The following is a 19,586-nucleotide window of genomic DNA, read 5'->3' on the forward strand; positions in this document are numbered from 1 at the left end:
GGGATTGCATACAGATGGTGCATCCCATGCAAACCTTTGTGCTGCAAAGGTGCAGCTTTAGGGTGCATGGAGTTTTGCTCATGGAGAGGCTCAGGTGCAGCTCCACCCCCAGCACCAAATCTGGGGTTTGCATTGCAGCAGGCGTTGCTCACTGCTGGAGCATCCCATGCAAACTCACTGTGCTGCAAAGCTGCAGCATTGGGGTGCACAACAGCTCTATCCCCAGTACCAAACACCAAATCTGGGGTTTGCATTGCAGCAGGCGTTGCACACTGATGGAGGACCCCACGCAAACATCTGTGTTGCAAAGGTGCAGCTTTGGGGCTCCCCACAGAGCAGCTCCTGTGGGTCTTACGGACGGGTTCACAAATGGGATTTGTGCCCCACCTCCCTCCGGGCTCCACGTGTGTGCAAAGCACTTTGCAACGCACTGCAGGCTGCCCCATCCTGCACCAGCAAAGGGTTAAGCAGGAGGAATTGCAGCTCTGTCATCATCAGGGGCAGTGGAACTGGAAAGGTGAGGCAGGAAGGGAACGCCCGGGCGAGGCCAAGGCTGCACTGCACTGCATTACGCTGCACTGCACTGCAAGGAGCAGCACATGGTGCCTGCAGCCCCACACGGCCGGCACGGGTATGGGGGAGTGGGGGGGATTTGGGGTGTGCTTCGTGCTTGGGGTGGTGAGAATGAAGGGTGGGAATGGGGTGGTGGGTATGGAGTGATGGGTGCTGGGTGGTGGGTGTTTGGTGTAGGGTGTCAGATATGGGGTGGTGGGTGTCTGGTTTTTGGGTATGGGGTGCTGGGTGGTGGGTGTTTGGTGTAGGGTGTCAGATATGGGGTGGTGGGTGTCTGGTTTTTGGGTATGGGGTGCTCTGGGTGGTGGGTGTTTGGTGTAGGGTGTCAGATATGGGGTGGTGGGTATCTGGTTTTTGGGTATGGGGTGCCGGGTGGTGGGTGTTTGGTGTAGGGTGGTGGGTATGGGGCGGTGGGAAGGGGGTGATGGGAGTGGGGTGGTGGGGGTATGGTGTTGGAAATGGGGTCTTGGGTATGGAGCGTTAGGGATGGGGTGTTGTATATGGGGTGCTGGGTATGGGATGTTGGGTGTTTAGGGCTGTCCATGGGGTGCCAGGTATGGGGTGTTGAGTTTGGGGTGTTTGGTGTTGGGTGTCAGGTGTGGGGTGCTGGGAATGGGGTGTTGGGTGTTTAGTGTAGTGCGTGAGGTTTTGGGGATGGGGTGGTCGGTATGGGGAGGTGGGTGTAGGGTGGTGGGTATGGGGAGGTGGGTATGGGGTGGTGGGCATCCAGAGCATGGAGTTTTGCTCATGGAGAAGCTCAGGTGGAACTCAGCCCTGCAGAGGGCAAAGCAAACGCTGAGTCAGGAGAGGGGGGAATCCCGTGAGACGGAGCAGAAGGCAGTGGGGCCGTGGGCCCATCCCCTGGGTTTGGGGGTGGGATGGTGCCACGCATCCCCTGCGTTGAGTTTTTGGGATGGCTGCACTGCAGGAAGCACTCGAGGGCTCCAGGGAGGTTACAGGGACTAAAGAGCAGCGCCGCGTCCGCGTCCGTAGCAAACCCTCACCCAGAGAGCCCTCCCCCAACCCCCTTTGCACCCAGCAGTGCAAACAAGAGAGCGTTTCCCATCCCGTCAGCACTCCCAGCTCTACAGCTCATTCCCTGCAGTCACAGCCCCACACCTCTGCCCCACGCGGTGCTCAGCGCAGAGCCGTGCAGCGCCTGCAGGACCGGCTGCCTTGTGCCCCACAAACTGGTTTAGCACTGGTTTGTCTCCATCTGGACCGGCCAGTGCTGTGCTGCAGCCTGGGGGGGTCCTGTTAAAATAGGGTTTGGCTGCTGGGAATGGGAATGAGAATGAGAATGGAGTGGGAATGGGAACGAAGTGGGAATGTTGTGTGCACGCAGTGGGGCAGGAGCTGAGGGAATGGGAATGAGAATGGGAATGGAATGGGAATGGGAATGCAGCAAGGATGTTATGTGCACAGTGGGATGGGCTGATGGATTGGGAATGGAGCAGGCATGGAGCATACGTGCAGTGGGGCAGGGACTGAGGGAATGGGAATGGAATGGGAATGGGAATGGGAATGGGAATGGGAATGGGAATGGGAATGGGAACGGGAATGGGGTGGGCACAGGGCCTGCACACAGTGGGGTAGGGGCTGAGGGAATTGGAAGAGAAATTGGAATAGGAATGGGGTGAAAATGTTTTGTGCACACAGTGGGGCAAGAGCTGAGAGTATGAGAATGGGGAGGGAATGGGAATGGAAATGGAAATGGAATGGGAATGGCAATGGCAATAGCAATAGGAGTGGAATGGGAATGGGAATGGGATGGAATGGAATGGAATGGAATGGGAATGGGGCAGGCATGGTGCAGGCACAGTACGGCGAGGGCTGCTGGAACGGGAGCGGTGCGAGCACAGTGCGTGCACACAGCAGCACAGAGGCTGGGCCGAATTCCTGCAGCCCCGACGGCTGCACCCTGCGAGCAGGGAACCAAAGCGCTGCAGGAGGACGGGGAGCAGCGAGCCGAGCAGCTCCGAGTCCCAGCGGGGCCAGCAACGCCAGCGCTGCTCCGCGCTCTGCAAACCCCGGTCGGCGCGGTGAGCCGTGCCCGCCCCGCTCCCTCCTGCCGCTCAGCTTCGCTCTTCTTACCGATGGATTTTCTTTTTTGGGGGGAGCTGTATTTGCTCCTGACATCTAGCGGCTCCTCTCTGCAGAGCGCTGAGTCACTCGGTGCCCGGTGCACGAGTCGCTGCCCCCGGGCTGCAGCAGCGCGGCTCTGCTTTCTGGGTCGCAGAGGCGGTTGGTTGGATGGGGTCGGTGCACGGGAAGGAGCTCTGCTGAGCGGTTGGGGCTGCAGCAGCTCCTGGTGTGCGATTTGCGAGGCTGTGCAAGGTGGAGGGGGGGGGGGGGGGGAGGTGATGTTGCAGCCCCGCAGAAGTTCACCTCGGAGAGCACAAGGCGAAATGCGGATGCTTTCCCCAGACGCCCGCTGCTCCCCTCCCGGCCCATCGCATGGCAGCGCTCACCGCGTCCCTTCCTTCTCTCCACAGTTGTGAAGGAGCCCTGAGGCCGAGCTCAGCCACGCCGATGCCATGGAGGGGGCTCTGCCCACGCTCCCCCCAGGTAAGGCTCGGGGCACGGGCTGAGCTGGGGTTTGTGCTTTGTCAGAGGTCTTCTCCAACCTGAACGACTCCACGAGCAGACATGATGGGATGGGTTGGGGTCGGATTTGACCTCAGAGGTGTCGTCCCATCTGAATTACGAGTGGGCACGGTGGGGTGGGTCGGCAGCCGGGGGGGGAAGGGGGTCACCATCCCTATGGGGGGAAAGGGGGGCTGACAGAGCTGCAGGGACGTGGGGACGCACTTGGGTGGGAGGGGGTGACCTCACAGCTCTCATCCAACCCAACTGGAACCATTCTGCCGTTCCACGAGAAGAGCTGATAACGCCGGGGCTGAAGAAGTCTCACCCCCCAGCCCCCCACGAGGCAGCCAACACGGCCGTCATCGCAGGTAGGGGCTGCCCCCCGCCCCCAGTGCTCCCCATACACCGCATGGGGCTGAACTCCTCTCCTCTCCTCCCATCAGTGGTCATCACGCTGGTGTTCCTCACTCTGCTGACGGTGCTGGTGGTCATCGTCATCTACCTGTACAGAAACAAGGGCAGCTACCTCACCTACGAGCAGCCAGTGGCCGAGGAGGAGGCGGCCGTGCAGATGGAGGATGAGCCATCCAAGGAGAAAGAGGAATATTTCATATAGGGTCCATCTCACGTCGCCTGAACCTCCTGAGTCCGATCTCTGGCAGCTTTTCTTTTCTTTTTCTCTGTAATTTATTAATTAAGGCAGACGAAGGTGAAGGCCAGGCATGCTGCTGCCTGCCTGCAGCTCCGCGCCCCATCCCCTCCCTAGGGTGAATTCAATACAGCCCAGTGACAAACGCTGCAAGAATTGCTGTTGTTCTGCCTTATCTCGCCACACAATCGAGCGATTCTGCTCTGGGTTTAGCAGCAGGGTCATTAGCATGGCGGGCTCATTAGCGTGGCTAATTGGGAGGCGAATCACAGAGTCACAGCACGGTGGGGTTGGAAGGGAGCTCCAGGATCACGGAGCTCCAACCCCCCTGTGCCATGCAGGGCCACCAACCTCCACGTTTCACAGCAGCCCAGGCTGCCCAGGGCCCCATCCAACCTGGCCTCCAACACCTCCAGGGATGGACGGGGCATCGCAGCCTCTCTGGGCAGCTGTTCAGCCCCTCACCGCTCTCACAGCACACAACTTCCCTGACATCCAACCTCCATCTGCCCTCCCTCAACTTCATTTCCCCTCGTCCTGCTCTCATCTCCCCTTGCACAGAGCTGCCTCCCCTCCTGGCTGCAGGCTCCCTTCAGGCACTGCAGGCTGCACTCAGCTCACCCTCAGCTTCTCTTCTCCATGCTGAACGAGCCCAGCTCCCTCAGCCTGGCTTTGCAGGGCGGTGCTGCAGCCCCTGCTCATCTCCAGCTCCTCTGGACCCTCTCCAGCAGCTCCCTGCCTTTCTGTCAGTGTCCCCTCTGTGTCCCCTTCATTTCTCATGACGCTCTGTCCTTCTCACCTCAATCTCTGTGTGTGTCCCCACATCTGTGTCCCCACATCTGGTCCCCATCTCCCCAGCCTGCGGCTCTGTGTCCCCCTCACCGCAAACCTTCTCAGTGTCCCCTGTGACCCCAATCTCCCCCCATCACCCCCAAGGGTTTCCCCTCCTTTCCCCGTGGCACCGTGTCCCCATCCCCCCAATCTCCGTGTCCCTTCCTTGTCCCCACATCTGTCTCCACGTGACCCCAAACTCTGTGTCCCCTGTTTCCCCATTTCCCCACGCTGTGGCACTGTGTCCCCACCCCCCAACCTCGGTGTCCCCACATCTGTGTCCCTGTGACCCCAAACTCTGCGTCCCCTCTGTTTCCCCATTTCCCCAGTCTGTGGCTCTGTGTCCCCATCACTCAGTTCTGGCACTGTCCCCTTTGTGCCCCCATCACCCCAAACTCTCACAGAGCAGAGCAGAGGGGGACGATCGCCTCCCTGTCCCTGCTGCCACCCCTCTGCTGCTGGAGCCCAGGATCCCATTTGCTTTCCGAGCTGCAGTCACACACTGCTGGCTCACGTTCAGCTTCTCATCCCTCGGGACCCCCAGGTCCTTCTGTGCAGGGCTGCTCTCAAGGATCTCCTTCCATCTCTATGGATGCCGCCATTCCTCCGGCCCAAGTGCCAAACTCTGCCCTTGGCCGTGCTGAACCTCATCAGCTTCACCCTGCCCACCTTCCCAGCCTCCCGAGGTCCCTCTGGACGGCATCCCTTCCTTCCAGCCGCTCAGCTGGGTGCCGTCAGCAAACCTCCTTCCCATCACGCCCCAAACTGAAGCCAAAGCAGGAGGAAGTTTGCGAAACTGGCAGCAGAGGGGAAGAGCTTCAGCAGCGCCGCAGCATGGGATGGGAGGAAGCCACGCAGGTTTTGGGGCTGGGGGGGAAGCGATGCAAACGTTCTCCGGCGTTCAAATTTTCAAAATAAGTCTTTATTCTACTTCTTTTTTTTTTTTTTTTTTTTTTTTTCTCGTTTCTTCTTTTTTAGTATAAAAAAAAAAAAACCAAAAATCCACGAGTTAAGTGCACCACAGTGAATACAGAGAGAGACAGAACGCGGATCTTCCTTTAACAGTCGGTCGATGGTCGAACACAACACAGAGGGACGCGATTTTACACCCAACCGAAACCTCCTGATAAAACAGATCTGAATGCTGAGCTTTGTTTGGTTTCTTTCTTTCTTTCTTTCGTAAAACAACAACAACAACAAAAAGGAAACATTGAGGATCCCTGAAATGTTTTTCATCGCCCTACTATGAGTCCATCGCACCCCCCGGCTGTTTTGCTGTGTGTGTTCCTATAGTGACCCACAGCCCAGACGCTGTGACACTGTGTGGGGATGGGGGGCAGCCCCTGTTTGACAACAGTGGGGTGGGGTGGGGATCAGGAGCTGAAAAAGGGGGAAAAAATGAAAGGGGGGGGGGGGGCAAAGAAAAACGGGGGGAGAAAAAATAGGGAGGAGGAAAAGGGGGGGAGAATGTGGGGGAGGGAGAATAAAGGGGGGAGGGAATGAGGGAAGGGATAAAGGGGGGAATAAGGGGGGGATATGGGGGGGAATAAAGGGAGGAGGGAAATAAAGGGGGGGGAGTTAATGAGGGGTAATTAAGAAGGGGGGAATAAAGGGAATAAAGGGGGGGAGAATATGAAGGTGGGGGGATATGAAGAGGGGGGATATAAAAGGGGGGAGATATAAAGGGGGGAGAACTAAAGGGAAGGGAGGAATAAGGGGGGGAGTAAAGTGGGGAGAAGGAATAAAGGGGGGGAGAATATAAAGGTGGGGGGGATATAAAAGGGGGGGATATAAAGGGGAGAGAACTAAAGGGGGGGACAGTAAAGGGGAGGAATAAAGGGAAGGGAGGAACAAAGGGGGGGAGGAATAAAGGGGGGGGAGTTAATGGGGGTAATTAAGGGGGGGGGAATAAAGGGGGAGGAAAACCTGCTTATTAAGCATCATCTAAAAGCAGAGTTAGCATCGAATGAAATGTTCCGACAGGAGTTGCATCGTGTTTCTGGCACCAAAGCACGGCTTTGATTAGACCTAAATGTGCAAAGAAATCCAAGCGTGCTTGGAGGGGGGTCTGGGATCCCACAGGGGGGGGGGAGGGAGGGAGGGGGGGTCTGCAGAGGGAATTGGGCGAGGGATGCATTGCAGCTCTGCTCTGTGAGCTGCAGCTCCCAGGGCTCCGCTCCAAACCCCCCCCCCCAAAAAAAAAGAAACCAAAAAACCCCTGGGATGAAAGAAGAGGCAGCGGTGCTGAGCGCCCCCCCCCCCCAAACCCCCATGGAGGGATGGCGGCCGCGGTGGGGTTCAGGAGCAGGAAGACACCTCGGCTCTGCCGCCTCAGGTTAATTTGGGACGGAAGCAGTGACACGGTGAGAAGTGCTGACGGTTCCTTACACACACGTAGGCCCCCCCCCCACCCCCTAACCCTAAAATCCCCCCCCCCACCACCGCCGCCGCCGCCACCCAGCCCCCTTTCCTTCTTCACCAGATAGTGTAGCCACCGTCTGAGCCTCCCAGGAAGAAGTTGCCCTTCCTCTGCGTCACCAGAACGTTGGCTCCCTGCATGACGGCCAGCTGTGCTGCGTTGGGGGGGCAGCCAGGAGGGGGGGGCTGCAAAACACAGAGGGGGGGGGGCTCAGAACTTCAGGGGAATGCAAGGTTGGGGGGTGGGAGAACATCCCCAGCTGTGCTGGGATGGGGAATGGGGGCATGGGGAGAGGCAGGGGGAGGACAACAACCATTAGGGGGGCAGCCGAGAGGGGGGGGCTGCAAAACACAGAGCATGGAGGAGGGAGGGGCTCAGAAGCTGAAGGAGATGCAAGGTTGGGGGGGGGAGGTGAGACAGCATCCCCAGCTGCACTGGGATGGGGAATGGGGGCACGGGGAGAGGCAGGGGGAGGTCACCAACCATAGGGGGGATGGGTTGGAAGGGTGATCAGAGCCCCCCACCCTTCTGAGCTGGGGGGAGGGGCAGAGCTGAGGGCAGCACTGCAGATGAGACCTGACCAGGGCAGAGCAGGGGGGAACAACCCCTTTCCCTGCCCCACTGCAGAGGGGGACAACCCCCTTCCCTGCCCCATTGCCCCCTGTCTGTCGATGCAGCCCAGGGCACAGTCAGCCTGCAGCTGCACTTTTGTGACCCCCCCCACCTCCCAGGTCAGAAATCAAGGCACGTCTCCTCCCTGCAGGTTTTTGGGGCTCAGTCTGTACTCACAGGGATGCTGGCGGTTCCTCCAGCCCCAAACCTCGCTCCAGCATCAAAGCCACCTTCCACCAGCACGGTGGAGCCCGGCGGGTAGACGGGTCCCACGGGGTAATAGGCCATGGGGACGGAGGAACCGATGGGCCCCACGGCCACGGATTGGGCCACGGGCAGGAAGACGGAGGCACCCGGATACGCTGCCGACATGGTGGGGACGGTGGCAGCCCCCAGAGGGACGAAGCTGGGACGGTAGAGCTGCACAGAGTCACGAGGCAGGGCGTTATTCCAGGCTTTATGGCCCCACACACCCGTCTGCTTCCTCAGCCTCGAGGTGGACTTTCACCTCCTGCTCTGCCACCCCCCACCCTGAGTTCTAGTGCATATTTCCCCCCCTTTCCTCCCCCCTGTTGTTTTCTTCACCCCTCCCCCCCACCCCGTTCTGCACCCGGAGGCTCTGTGCCACCTCTGCTCCAAAAAACAAAAATAAAGTGCTCAGACTTCAGTTCTACAGAAAGATTAAGGGCAGCAAAAAGTCAGAGAGGCAGAGAGGAAACGCATTTATCAGCGTACCCGGAGCTGCTGTTTGTTTGTGGGTTTTGGTTTCTTTTCTAATCTTTTAATCCTTATTATTTCTGAAGAAAACAAACTCTGCTCACCTCGGAGTACGCAGGAGGAGCGTCGGTGTACGGCGGGGGCTGCGGGAGGGGCACAGTCTGTGGGTACACGGGGGGGTTGGCAGCGCTCTGCACGGGGTAGGAGGGCTGCGTGGGGTACTGCCCTATAGGGGGAGAGAGGAGGTCACAGCCCGACCCACACACAGCCCCCAAATCCCCGCTGGGGACGCTGGGAAGGTTCTGGTCACTGGAAAGTGGAATTCTGGAGTTTCGGTGCTGCGTTGGATGGAGGGAGATGGGGAAAAGGGGAAGTCTGGTGAAGAAATGTGATGAAACCGCAGCGATGAGGGCAGCTGCTGGGAATGCTGCAGCTGATTCCGGGCCGTGGTTGGGGCATTTGGGGGGGGGGGGGGGACGGACTCTGGGGGTGGGGGAAGGAAGCAGGGGGGGTTGCGGGGTTATAGCGGACCCAGAGCAGAGCAGGGGGGCCCCCTCCATCCCGTGGGGTGCTAAGCCCCAGGGTCTTCGGGTGCCATGCTGGGCTATGGGGCAGAGCACGGGGAGCAGTGCCGTGGGGGAGGGGATGCTCTGACCCCTTTGTTTGGCGGTGGGGGGGAGGGGGGGAGGTTCCTACCCTGCCTCGGTGGGGTCCAATCCCCAGCAATACGCGGTGGGAACCCCCTGTACCGGGGGGTGCTTTCCCCGTGCCATGGGGTTCCCCCGCTGCCCCTCTGGGGGTCTCCCCTTCCCATTCACCCCCTGACATTGGATACAGCCCCCCTCCCACCCTCCCCCCCAATCCCAGAGGAGGCAATGATCGCTCCTCCACGCACCCCCCCCCACGTCCCATCCCCCACGCGGGGCTCCCCAACGCCCCCCGTCCCTGTCAACCTCCCCGCAAAGAGAGAACCCCCCCCAGTTCCTCACCTTACCCCCCCCACGGCCCACCCCCCATTCCTCATCCGGGAGGGTCTCCGCTCCGCCCCTCCCCCCTGGCGTTGAACGCAACCCCTCGTGACGTCATCCGGGGATTCCCCCCCAAGCGCTCCCCCGCGGCGCACACAGGGTTAAACCCCGGCCGAGCCGCCCATCACCATGGCAACACGCGCGCCCGCCCCCCGCAGTGCCGCTCCTATTGGTCCGTTCCGCTGCTGCGGCGCGACCCTTAAAGGCGCCGCGACCCTCTTAAAAGACGACCCCCGAGTGGTGACAGCGGCGGCGCGGCGTGACCCCCGGCGTTGCCCCAGGCGCGGCGCGGTGCTTGCCTTTGCCGTTCATGGCGGCGGCGGGGGGCGGCGGTCCCGCTGTGCCCGCGCCGCACTCTGACTGCTGCCTGTCACTGCGGCGGGCGGCGGGCCGGAAGTGGGCGCCGCACGCACGGCGCTGCGTCATCACGCAGAGGGGGCGGGGCCGAGCGCCCTTAAAGGGGCCGCAGCCCTTAAGACGGGGGAGAGGTGGGAGTGCCGAATAAAGAGATGGAGGGCGGCAGGTGGGCGACGGGGACCCTCGAACAGATCGTAGAGTAGTGGGGGGGTCCAGTCAGGGCTTTGGGGGGGCAGCATTCAAGGACTGCAGTAGCGAGGGGCTTCGAAGGGCCCTGAGGGGGCGCATGTGGGGTGGGAGGGGGTCAATGGAGGGTGGCCCAGGGGTCTTTGGTGGTGGGGGAGGGGGGATATGTGGCCCAGGATTCATCTGTGACGGAGAGGTGAGGCCTGGAAGTCACTGGGGGGAGATATTTGGTGGCCCCCATCGCGCTGCGGCTCCCCGCGGAGCTGTGCTGAACGCCATCACATTCCCAGACAAGCTTGTTTCCTTCACAGCCCCACCCAGCACAGCCCTGCCAACCACCCCTAATTAAAACAAAACAAACAAAAAACCCTAAAAACAAAACAACAAACTTCCAACCCATTCGATGATGGGGTATGGAGTGGTAGAGAGCTTTAAGAACCCTTCCAACCCAAACATCCCATGGTTCTGTGACCTTGCAGGACCTTTCCAACCCAACCAGTCCACAGTCGAGAGTGGCAGCAAAGTTTCCTGCCACAGCCTCCAATTAATTTGATGTTTTAGGGCCAAACGCTGTTAGGAAAATCCATCACCTTTGGAAGCAGAGTTCTGGATATGCAGCTCTGGTTTTGGAGCTCTGGATGTGGAGCAATGGATCTGGAGTTCTGGATTTTTAGTTCTGGATGTGCAGCTCTGGATGTGGAGCCCTGGATTTGGAGTTCTGGATTTTTAGTTTTGGATGTGCAGCTCTGGACCCCCCACCCCTCCTTGCAACCAACTCATCACCATTCTCCCAGAGGAGAAATTGCTCCAACAAAGAACCCCCAGCTCTCTTTTATGGTTTTTCTGCAGTCTCAGGGCACAGCCCTCTGCTCTCCAGCTTTTTGCCTTCCGTGCTGGCATTGTGTTCCCCCTCAGTGTAAGCCAACACTTCATGAATAATGTAGTATTGCTGATGAATATGCAGCTGGCTGGCTGCTGTGCCTTGGAGGGCTTGTGAATAATGCAACGGGAAGAGCTCTGGCTGGAGCTGGCTGCAAAGCACACATATGTGTGTTGGGATAGAGCCGTATTTACCCTTTGAAGTGGGAGAATGGCTGGAAGCGTGCCCATGGCACTGCAGGGTGTGAAAGCAGGGCATAAAGACCAGAGAGGCATAGGCACAGTAGGAAGGATCCTGAAAGAGCACAGAGCCATTGGATGATTGGGTTGGAAGGGTCCTGAAAGGTCATGGAACTATGGGGTGGGTTGGAAGGGTCCTAAAAGAACACAGAACCATAGGATGTTTGGGTTGGAATGGTCCTTAAAGGTCATAGAATCATAGACTGGTTGGGTTGGAAGGGTCCTGAAAGATGACAGAAGCATGGAATGGTTGGGTTGGAAGGGTCCTCAAAGGTCACTGCACCAAAGGATGGTTGGATTGGAAGGGTCTTTAAAGTTCATAGAGCCGTAGGATGGATTGGAAGGGTTCTTAAAGATCATGGAATCGTGGAATGGGTTGGAAGATCATAGAGCCATGGGATCATTGGGTTGGAAGGGTTCTGAAAGATCGTAGACCCATAGGACGGGTTTGAAGGGTCTTTAAAGATCGTAAAACCACGGAATATTTGGGTTGGAATGGTCCTTGAAGATCATAGAAATATGGGATGGTTGGATTGGACGGGTCCTGAAAGTTCAGGCAGCTTTTGAGCATCACCACAGCCTCCTGCACCCCACAGATCTCTCCTTTAAGAGGAGCAATGCAGTTGCTGATATCAGTGCCCCTAAATCACGTCTGTGCCAGTGGAATTTTGGGGAAGAGAACCTTTAAAAAAGAGCTAAAAGCCACATTTAAGATCAGATTCATGGAAGTTTGTGTGTTTGGCAGCACAGAAGCCAAGAGCAGCCCGGTGCACTTCTCCCTGCCTGTTCAACATCTGGAATACCAATCGTTGAGTTCTGGGAACATCTGGAACGCCAATCACTGGGTTCTGGGAACACATAGGACAAGTTGCTTTGCAGCACGCTCCTCCCTTGCAGGGCTGGAAACGTTTTATAGAGCAAATCTGATGTGGCAGAATCCGCATGGTCAGCCGCAAACCCTTCCCTGCCCTGGAACCATTTGTGATTTCTGCAGCCAAATCAGCAAAAGGAGCACAGGAGAGCAAGGTGCAGTCAGGGTTTGAGTTCTGCCAGCTCTTCCCATCAAACAGTTAATTAACATCCCCCTCCCCCCACCTCCAACAAGTTGTTTTCTTTTAGGAAAAAAAAAAAAAAGCTTCTCGGCACTCGTAAAACCAATTCCTCTCGAAGGGAAATTAAAAATGCAACACGCACCCTCTTCCCCGTGTGCGTTATATTAAGCAGTATGCCAATGTATGCAAATGAGGCAGAAATTTAACTAGATAGAAGTGTTTAAATATTCATAATCGCAGCACAGTGTATGCAAAGCAGGCTCTCGGCAGAACGAGGCGATGGTCTCCAATAACAGCTGTGTGCAGAGGGGGTGCTTCGATGGATTGGGGGTGAAAATGTGGCCCAGTGTTCCGGATGGGGCCTCCCCAGCGCAGAGCGGAGCTGGGCAGCTCCTCTCCCCTTCCCCTTTTCCCTCTTCCCCTCTTTTTCTCTTCCCTCTTTCCCCTTTTCTCTTTTCTCTCTTCCCCCCTTTCTCTTCTCCTCCTTCAGTCTGTCCTGCTGGCTGCACTCTGTGATGTGCCCACCAGGGAACCGTCAGCCTTCTTAGCCAATGGGGCACGCTGCTGGCTCGTGGTCTAATGTTGGCCAACTGTTGATCAACAATTTGTCAACTGTTGGTCAACTGTTGGTCAACCATTGGTCAGCTGTTGGTCAACTATTGGTCAACCATTGGTCAGCTGTTGGTCAACTATTGGTCAACCATTGGTCAACCGTTGGTCAACTGTTGGTCAACTGTTGGTCAGCTGTTGGTCAGCTGTTGGTCAACAGATGGTGAAGCATTGTCCAACCAGGACAACATTGGCTTTCTGGGCGACAGGGCACACTGTGCTCACAAGTTTTTCAAGTTTTGGTCAACCACTGGTCATTCATTGGGCAACTGTTGGTCAACCGTTGGTCAACCAGGACACCATTGGCCTTTTAGACCACACTGCTGGCTCACGGTCAACTATCAGTCAACTGCTGGTCAACCACTGGTCAACCAAGACAAGATTGGCCTCTGGGCCACCAGGAGATGCTGCTGGCTCATGGTGAATCTGTGGACAGCCGTTGGTCAAATGTTGGTCAGCTGTTGCTCAATCTTTGGTCAGCCATCGGCCAACCATTGCACCTTTGGCCATTTAGGCCAGCAGGACACACTGCTGCCTCACCGTCACCGCGTTGGCCACCGGGAGCCACAAGTTCTTCTCCAGAGAGCTCAATTCCAGCCATTCATTCACCAGGAATCCCATTTTGTGAGTCCTAGCGCATTTTGTCCCATCCTCGCAATGATCAGGAGTGCACCCAGGCTGCAAGCGACAAAAGTCCAACGATTCACCACAAGCAGAGTATTATGGGATGCAGAAATAACTCACTCAGCGAAGACAGCAGCAGGTGACCCCCCTCCCAAGCTTACATCACTGTGGAAGAGGTAAAAATAACTCAGCCCTGTTCACACGCGCTCATTAAGAGACTCCGATAACTGAGATTAATTTGTCTTTTTTTCCACTTTTTTTTTGTGTGTGTGTGTTTTGTTTTCCTGCCAGGGTATAAGAAGGAAGTTTCCATTCACAAAAGATGCAGAATGCCCCATACCACACCTTGGTCCCTTCTTTTTAACGACTCCAAATGAGCCCTAATGGATTCACAGACGGGCTTGGAGCGCCGCAGAATGGCACCTGTGCTTCGGTGCAGCAGAAACGGCACCCTGCCCTCTGTTAATTATGTGGTGATGATTAATTACCTGGTGACAATTAAGGGAACGTCGCACCTGATCTGCTCTGTGTCCCTACATCCCCATCCATAAAACCAGCGCCCCATTGGAGGGGACTGTAAAGATCCACCCCCCATCCCACCCCAGGCTTCATAGGATCAGAGCCCACCCCCCCCCTCCCGCAGCCTTTATAGGATGGGAGCCCCCAACCCCTCCTGTAAGCTTTATGGGATGGGAACCTCCAACCTTCCTGTGGCCTTTATAGGACCAGGACCCCCAACCCTGCTGCAGCCTCTGTAGGGTCAGACCCCCAACTCTCCTGCAGCCTTTTTAGGATGGGAACCCCCAGCCTCCCCTGCAGCCTTTTTAGGATGGGAACTCCCAGCCCCCCTTGCAGCCTTTATAGGATCAAGCCCCCAACCCTCCTGCAGCCTTAACAGGATGGAAACCCTTAGCCCCCCCCATAGCCTTTATAGGATCAGACCCCCAGTGCCTCTCTCAGGCTTCATAGGATCAGAGCCCCCAGCCCCCCCCCCCCCCACAGCCTTTATAGGAGCCCCCAACCTGTCCTGTAAGCTTTATAGGATGGGAACCTCCAACCTTCCTGTGGCCTCTATAGGACCTGAACCCCCAGCACTTCCTGCAGCCTCTATAGGGTCAGACCCCCAACCCTCCTGCAGCCTTTATAGGATGGGAACCCCCAGTGTCCCCTGCACCCTTTATAGGACCAGAACCCTTGGCCTCCCCTGCAGCCTTTATAGGATCAGACCCCAAATCCTCCTGCAGCCTTAACAGGATGGGAACCCCCAGCCCCCTGTTGTCCCTGTTATCGAGGTGCATCCCATCGGGGCCATCTGCCCTCGTTAGGGCCACTGCGACACAGACCCCAATATGAGGATGCAGCAAATGGCGTTTATTGAACAGCGACTTACATACCCTAAATGCTTCATCTACGCCCCTAAAGCGAGCATCATGATTTCCAAAACAGAGCAGGGGAATCGCCTCACATCCCGACTCCTCGTTAGCGCCTGCTACAACAGCTCCCCCTCCCCACGCTCCACGGAGCCTTGCTCCATAGCAGCCCGTTATTCGCTTGCCGCCCAACAGCTCCAGCCCAGGTTGTGCAGGGGGTGAAATGCCACATTCTTAGGTAATTCAAGCCGGGCCACTTGTCTCAGCATGAAGGTGCATATGAAGGTGACAGACCTTCACATATAACATGATGACAAGCACTAAACACATTAATGTTAGGATTAATAAGGTCACAACCAGATGCAGTGTGGAACTTAACACCCCTCTCACTGTTGGTGACCATCCAAGGAGCGTTTCCCACCAGCCGTGTTCTCCACCCCTCTTCACCCTTTCCAGGACACGAAGTTTCTCTCTCTTGCATCACGGTGAACAGGGATTGAAGTTGAGGGGAGGAGTTGGCCCAGGTTGAGGGAGTTGGGAAGGACCTGGGGCCTCTCGGTTCCACTCCCACTGCCGCTTCCCTGCTGTCTCTTCCCCTTGCATCCTCTCCTTTACTCAGGCACTGCGTGCAGCCAGGCAGTGTACAGCAGCACAGCATCACAGCAGCACAGCAGCACAGCATTGTAGGGGTTGGAAGGGACCTCCAGAGATCATCGAGTCCAACCCCCCTGCCAAAGCAGGTTCCCTACAGCAGGTCGCACAGGTCGGCATCCAGGCAGGTCTTGAACATCTCCAGAGAAGGAGACTCTCCCACCTCCCTGCAGCCTGTTCCAGTGCTCCTCACCTCACTGCACAGCCGTTCCTTCGCACATTGGTGCAGAACTTCCTATGCTGCAGTTTCCGGCCGTTTCCCCTTGTCCTGTCTCCACTCACCACTGAAAAGAGTCTGGCCTCGCCATTCTGCCCCCCACACCTTAGATATTTATAGACCTGGATCAGGTCCCCTCTCAGTCTCCTTTCTCCAGGCTGAACAGACCCAGTTCACTCAGCCTTTCCCCATAGCAGAGATGCTCCAGGCCCCTCACCATCTTGTTGCCCTCCGCTGGACTCTTTCCAAGAGATCCCTGTCTGTTTTGTACTGGGGAGCCCAGAACTGGACGCAGTGCTGCAGATGAAGCCTCACCATGGCAGAGCAGAGGGGGAGGATTGCCTCCCTCGACCTGCTGGCCATACTTTGTGCAATGCACCCCAGGATGCCATTGGTCCTCTTGGCCACAAGGGCACACTGCTGGCTCATGGCCGACCTGTCGTCCACCAGGACACCCAGGTCCCTCTCCGCAGAGCTCCCCTCCAGCAGCTCATCCCCCAACCTGTACCAGTGCACGCAATTATTCCTCCCCAGATGCAAGACTCTACACTCGCTTTTGTTGAACCTCATCCGGTTTCTTACTGCCCAGCTCTCCAGCCTGTCCAGGTCTCGCTGGATGGCAGCACAGCCTTCAGGCTGTCAGCCAATCCTCCCAACTTCGTGTCATCAGCAGACTTGCTGAGGGTGGCCATACCTTACCTGGATGCAGCCCGCTTGGCCACACCGGCAGCACAGAACCTGCGCTCCAACTGCAGTGACAGCGGCCGCCGCAAACCCTTCGTTGGTCAGAGATGCTGTCTTTTGCTTACCCAGAATAAATCTGATCATCTCCCCAGGCGTACCGAGTTGCAGAGCAATTTAAAGTTCCCTAACCTCCGGCTGGCTTTGTTGCTGGAGACAGTCCATCATAACTGGGCCTTGCGCTGATTTTGGGAGTTCTGACCCCTCTATGGCTTTCAAGAGTCTGTCCACAAAGGAGGAGAATGATTGATCGGCCCCTGGGTCACTTTGGTCCAGGGCTCCGCTGCCTCCACACCGTTGGCTACTCTCTTAAACACCTGAATCATTGCATCCACAGCCCTATAAACTCCCCTGGTCTCTGAGCCCAGCTGCTTGTCCCTGGGGATTTTCCACCCCCTGGCCATTCCTGCCAAGCACATCAGCAAGGACCCGTGCAGTGGGTGCTTTGGGCTTGGTTCCGCTCGCAATCCTGCCATCCACTCTGAGCACCACAGTGTACGCTGTACCGGCGACAGCACCCTGCGCATCCAATTCATTATGCTGTGAGCAGGAAGGGGGCCTGCGGATGTCATGGCCTCTAAGGCGTGCAGGGGGAGGGCTGAGCTCAAGCCTCGCTCCTCCACGCAGCCTGGCAGGCTCCAGCCCTCTGGATCTCGAGGCACCCACTCAGGGTTTCCTCCACTGCTTACAATAACTGGGAAAACTTCCAGTGCTCTTCCTTCATCTATCGGACTGGATCCGATCTCTCCCCAGTCTGTTAACGTGCCCCCCTCAATTCCCCACTATGGGGCCGCTCCCCCTCCCCATCCCGTCCTCTTCCAGGACAACAGGAGGTTGCGGCTGCCGCGTTTCCCATCCTCCCCGCGCCTCCCCCGGCTCAGCCTTTGCCTCACACGGCGTTGTCTGCTGACGAGTCTCCCGATGGGTGACGCAGGCTCTCATTTCTGCAGAAGGAGATTGTGCTCGAGTCCACGGCTCCGTTGGCCAGTCGCCGTCTTGTCTCCCTCCATCAGCCGCGGTCGGAGCAGATGGCGCCGCTCGCACGGCATCGCCCGAGCACCTGCGGGTCACAGCGCCTCCCGCCTCCCTTCCATTCCCCACCTGCCCGCCGTCCCGAGCAGCGCTAACATTCTGCTGACCCTCACCCAGACCCCTCTCGTCTCCACCGGCTGCCATAAGCGCGCCCCCAGCCCCCCCCCCCCCCCCCCCCCCCCCCCCCGCGTCCGGGGCGAGCCCGAGATGCTGCCGAGCGGCCCCCCGTCGCTCCCCCCTCCTCCTTTGCTGTTAGTAATATTCCCAGCACCAAGCCCCCGTCCTGAGTTCTGCACCCCATTGGGCGCTCATCGCGTGCTGCGCGAGCAGCAAAATAATCTCATCCCACTTCCGAGGCTTCAAAACGTCCCTGCGGTCCTCGCGCCCCCCCTCCCGCTCCGAGCGGGACGCTGCGGCAGCCGATTCATTCTTAGAAGGCGGATCCTGGCCGCCGCAGCCCTTCCCCAGCTGTAACAACACGTTTATCACCGACTCCATCCCGGCCAGCATTGATCACACACCGCATCTCGGCTGACGCTCCTCCCGCGGGGCACCGCTTGTTGTCCCCGTTACCGAGGCGCATCCCGTCGGGGCCATCTGGCCTCGCTAGGGCCGCTGCCGCTCACACCCCACTATGAGGATGCAGCAAATGGCGCTCAGTGCAACCGAGCAGCGGCTTTAATCTCCGAAGTGCTTCGTGGACGCCCCTAAAGCACGCGTCGTGATTTACATAACAGAGCAGGGGAACAGAGCCCCCCTGCAGCCCTTATAGGATCAGACCCCAACCGCGCCACATCCCCATTCCTCGTTAACGCCTACTACAACAGCGCCCCCTACAGCCCTGATGGGGTCAGACCTCCAGCACCTCATGCAGCCTTTATAGGGTGGGAACCCCCCCTGTAGCCTTTATAGCATCAGACCCCAAACCTTCCTGCAGCCTTTATAGGATGGGAAGCCTATACCCTTTATAGGATCAGAACCCCCAGCACTTCCTGCAGCCTCTATAGGACCAGAACCCCCCCAGCAGACTCTACAGGATCAGACCCCCAACCCTCCCTCAGCCTTTATAGGATAGGAACCCCCAGCCCCCCCTGCAGCCTTTTTAGGATTGGAACCCCCAGTTCCCCCTACATCCTCTATAGGACCAGAACCCCCCTTGCAGCCTCTATAGGATCAGACCCTAAACCCCCCTGCAGCCTTTATAGGATGGGAACCCCCAGCCTCCCCTGCCGCCTTTTTAGGATGGGAACTTCCAGCCCCCCTTGCAGCCTCTATAGGATCAAACCCCCAACCCTCCTGCAGCCTTAGTAGGATGGGAACCCTTAGAGCCCCCCCTATAGCCTTTATAGGATCAGACCCCCAGCACCTCTCGCAGCCTTTATAGGATCAGAACCCCCCTACGCCCTTTATAGGTTCGGACCCCCAGCACCTCTTGCAACCTTTATAGGATGGGAATCCCAGCCCCTTTTTGCAGCCCCCTCCCACCGGTGCTGTGGGGCCGCCGGAGCAGAGCCCACCCCCAGCTCCTCCCTCTGCATATTATGCCGGGGGGGTTGGACCTGCCGTAATGCTATGCAGGAAAATGGAGCGGTCCTGAATTATTACTGCCCAGCTCTCGGGCGCTCCTCCCGTTTTCGCTTTTCGGGGCTTTTGGGGGCTTTGGGGGGCGGTTTGATGACTTTAAGCGAAACCCCCCGGTCCTGGGGTTCGGCCTTGGGTCTCCGTCCCCAATTGTAGTGGATAATTTGGGGGGAGCTGGGGGGGAAAACACTTGGAATCCCTTCGGTTGTCGTGTCCGTCCGTCCGTCCGTTCCCCCCCAACCCCCCCCATTGCTTCGCCTTAATGCTACGATGAACGAATTAATTGACGGCGGTGAAATGCTGCGTTAGGGTTAGGATTGGGGGGGGGCACAGAGCTGGGGGTCCCACCCCGCTGCCATGGGGGTCAGACTGCAAAGTGCGAACCTAAAGTGCGTTTAGGGGGGGGGGAGGTGTCTGGGAATAGGGCTAAGGGGGTGGGGGGTCAGAGGTGGCGGTTCAATGGGGCTGAGGGGGTCTTGGGGGGGGGGGGGGCAGGTGGGACTCAATGGGGCCGAGGTTTGGGGTTGGGGTCTGGGGGTTGGTTTGGGGATGTCTGGGGTGGCGTTGTGGGGTCAGGGTGTCTTGAGGTGAGAAAGGACTGGGAGCACGGGTTTGGGGGGCTGTGGGTT

General features: G+C 57.9%; 2 protein-coding genes and 1 long non-coding RNA gene across 3 annotated transcripts; 2 read left to right on the top strand and 1 right to left on the bottom strand.

The window, feature by feature from the left end:
- Positions 1–9: 9 nt before the first annotated feature.
- On the top strand, positions 10–5,500 carry SMAGP (small cell adhesion glycoprotein). The gene is made up of 4 exons (XM_052702929.1): positions 10–631; positions 3,069–3,141; positions 3,456–3,530; positions 3,606–5,500. The coding sequence occupies exons 2-4, from the start codon at positions 3,111–3,113 to the stop codon at positions 3,776–3,778; spliced, it is 279 nt and encodes a 92-aa protein (XP_052558889.1). The 5' UTR covers positions 10–631; positions 3,069–3,110; the 3' UTR covers positions 3,779–5,500.
- Positions 5,501–6,929: 1,429 nt separating this feature from the next.
- Positions 6,930–9,844, bottom strand: DAZAP2 (DAZ associated protein 2). Its single transcript, XM_052702926.1, has 4 exons — positions 9,718–9,844; positions 8,495–8,616; positions 7,851–8,093; positions 6,930–7,246 (listed from the first exon to the last, which is right to left on the bottom strand). The coding sequence occupies exons 1-4, from the start codon at positions 9,842–9,844 to the stop codon at positions 7,118–7,120; spliced, it is 621 nt and encodes a 206-aa protein (XP_052558886.1). The 3' UTR covers positions 6,930–7,117.
- A 40-nt stretch (positions 9,845–9,884) lies between these two features.
- LOC128090534 (uncharacterized) lies at positions 9,885–12,273 on the top strand. Its single transcript, XR_008210970.1, has 2 exons — positions 9,885–9,941; positions 11,826–12,273. It is a non-coding gene; the product is annotated as an uncharacterized LOC128090534 (long non-coding RNA).
- The last annotated feature ends 7,313 nt before the right edge of the window (positions 12,274–19,586 follow it).

The sequence above is a fragment of the Tympanuchus pallidicinctus genome, unplaced genomic scaffold (assembly GCF_026119805.1).
Source record: "Tympanuchus pallidicinctus isolate F22 unplaced genomic scaffold, pur_lepc_1.0 scaffold47, whole genome shotgun sequence".
Taxonomy (NCBI): domain Eukaryota; kingdom Metazoa; phylum Chordata; class Aves; order Galliformes; family Phasianidae; genus Tympanuchus; species Tympanuchus pallidicinctus.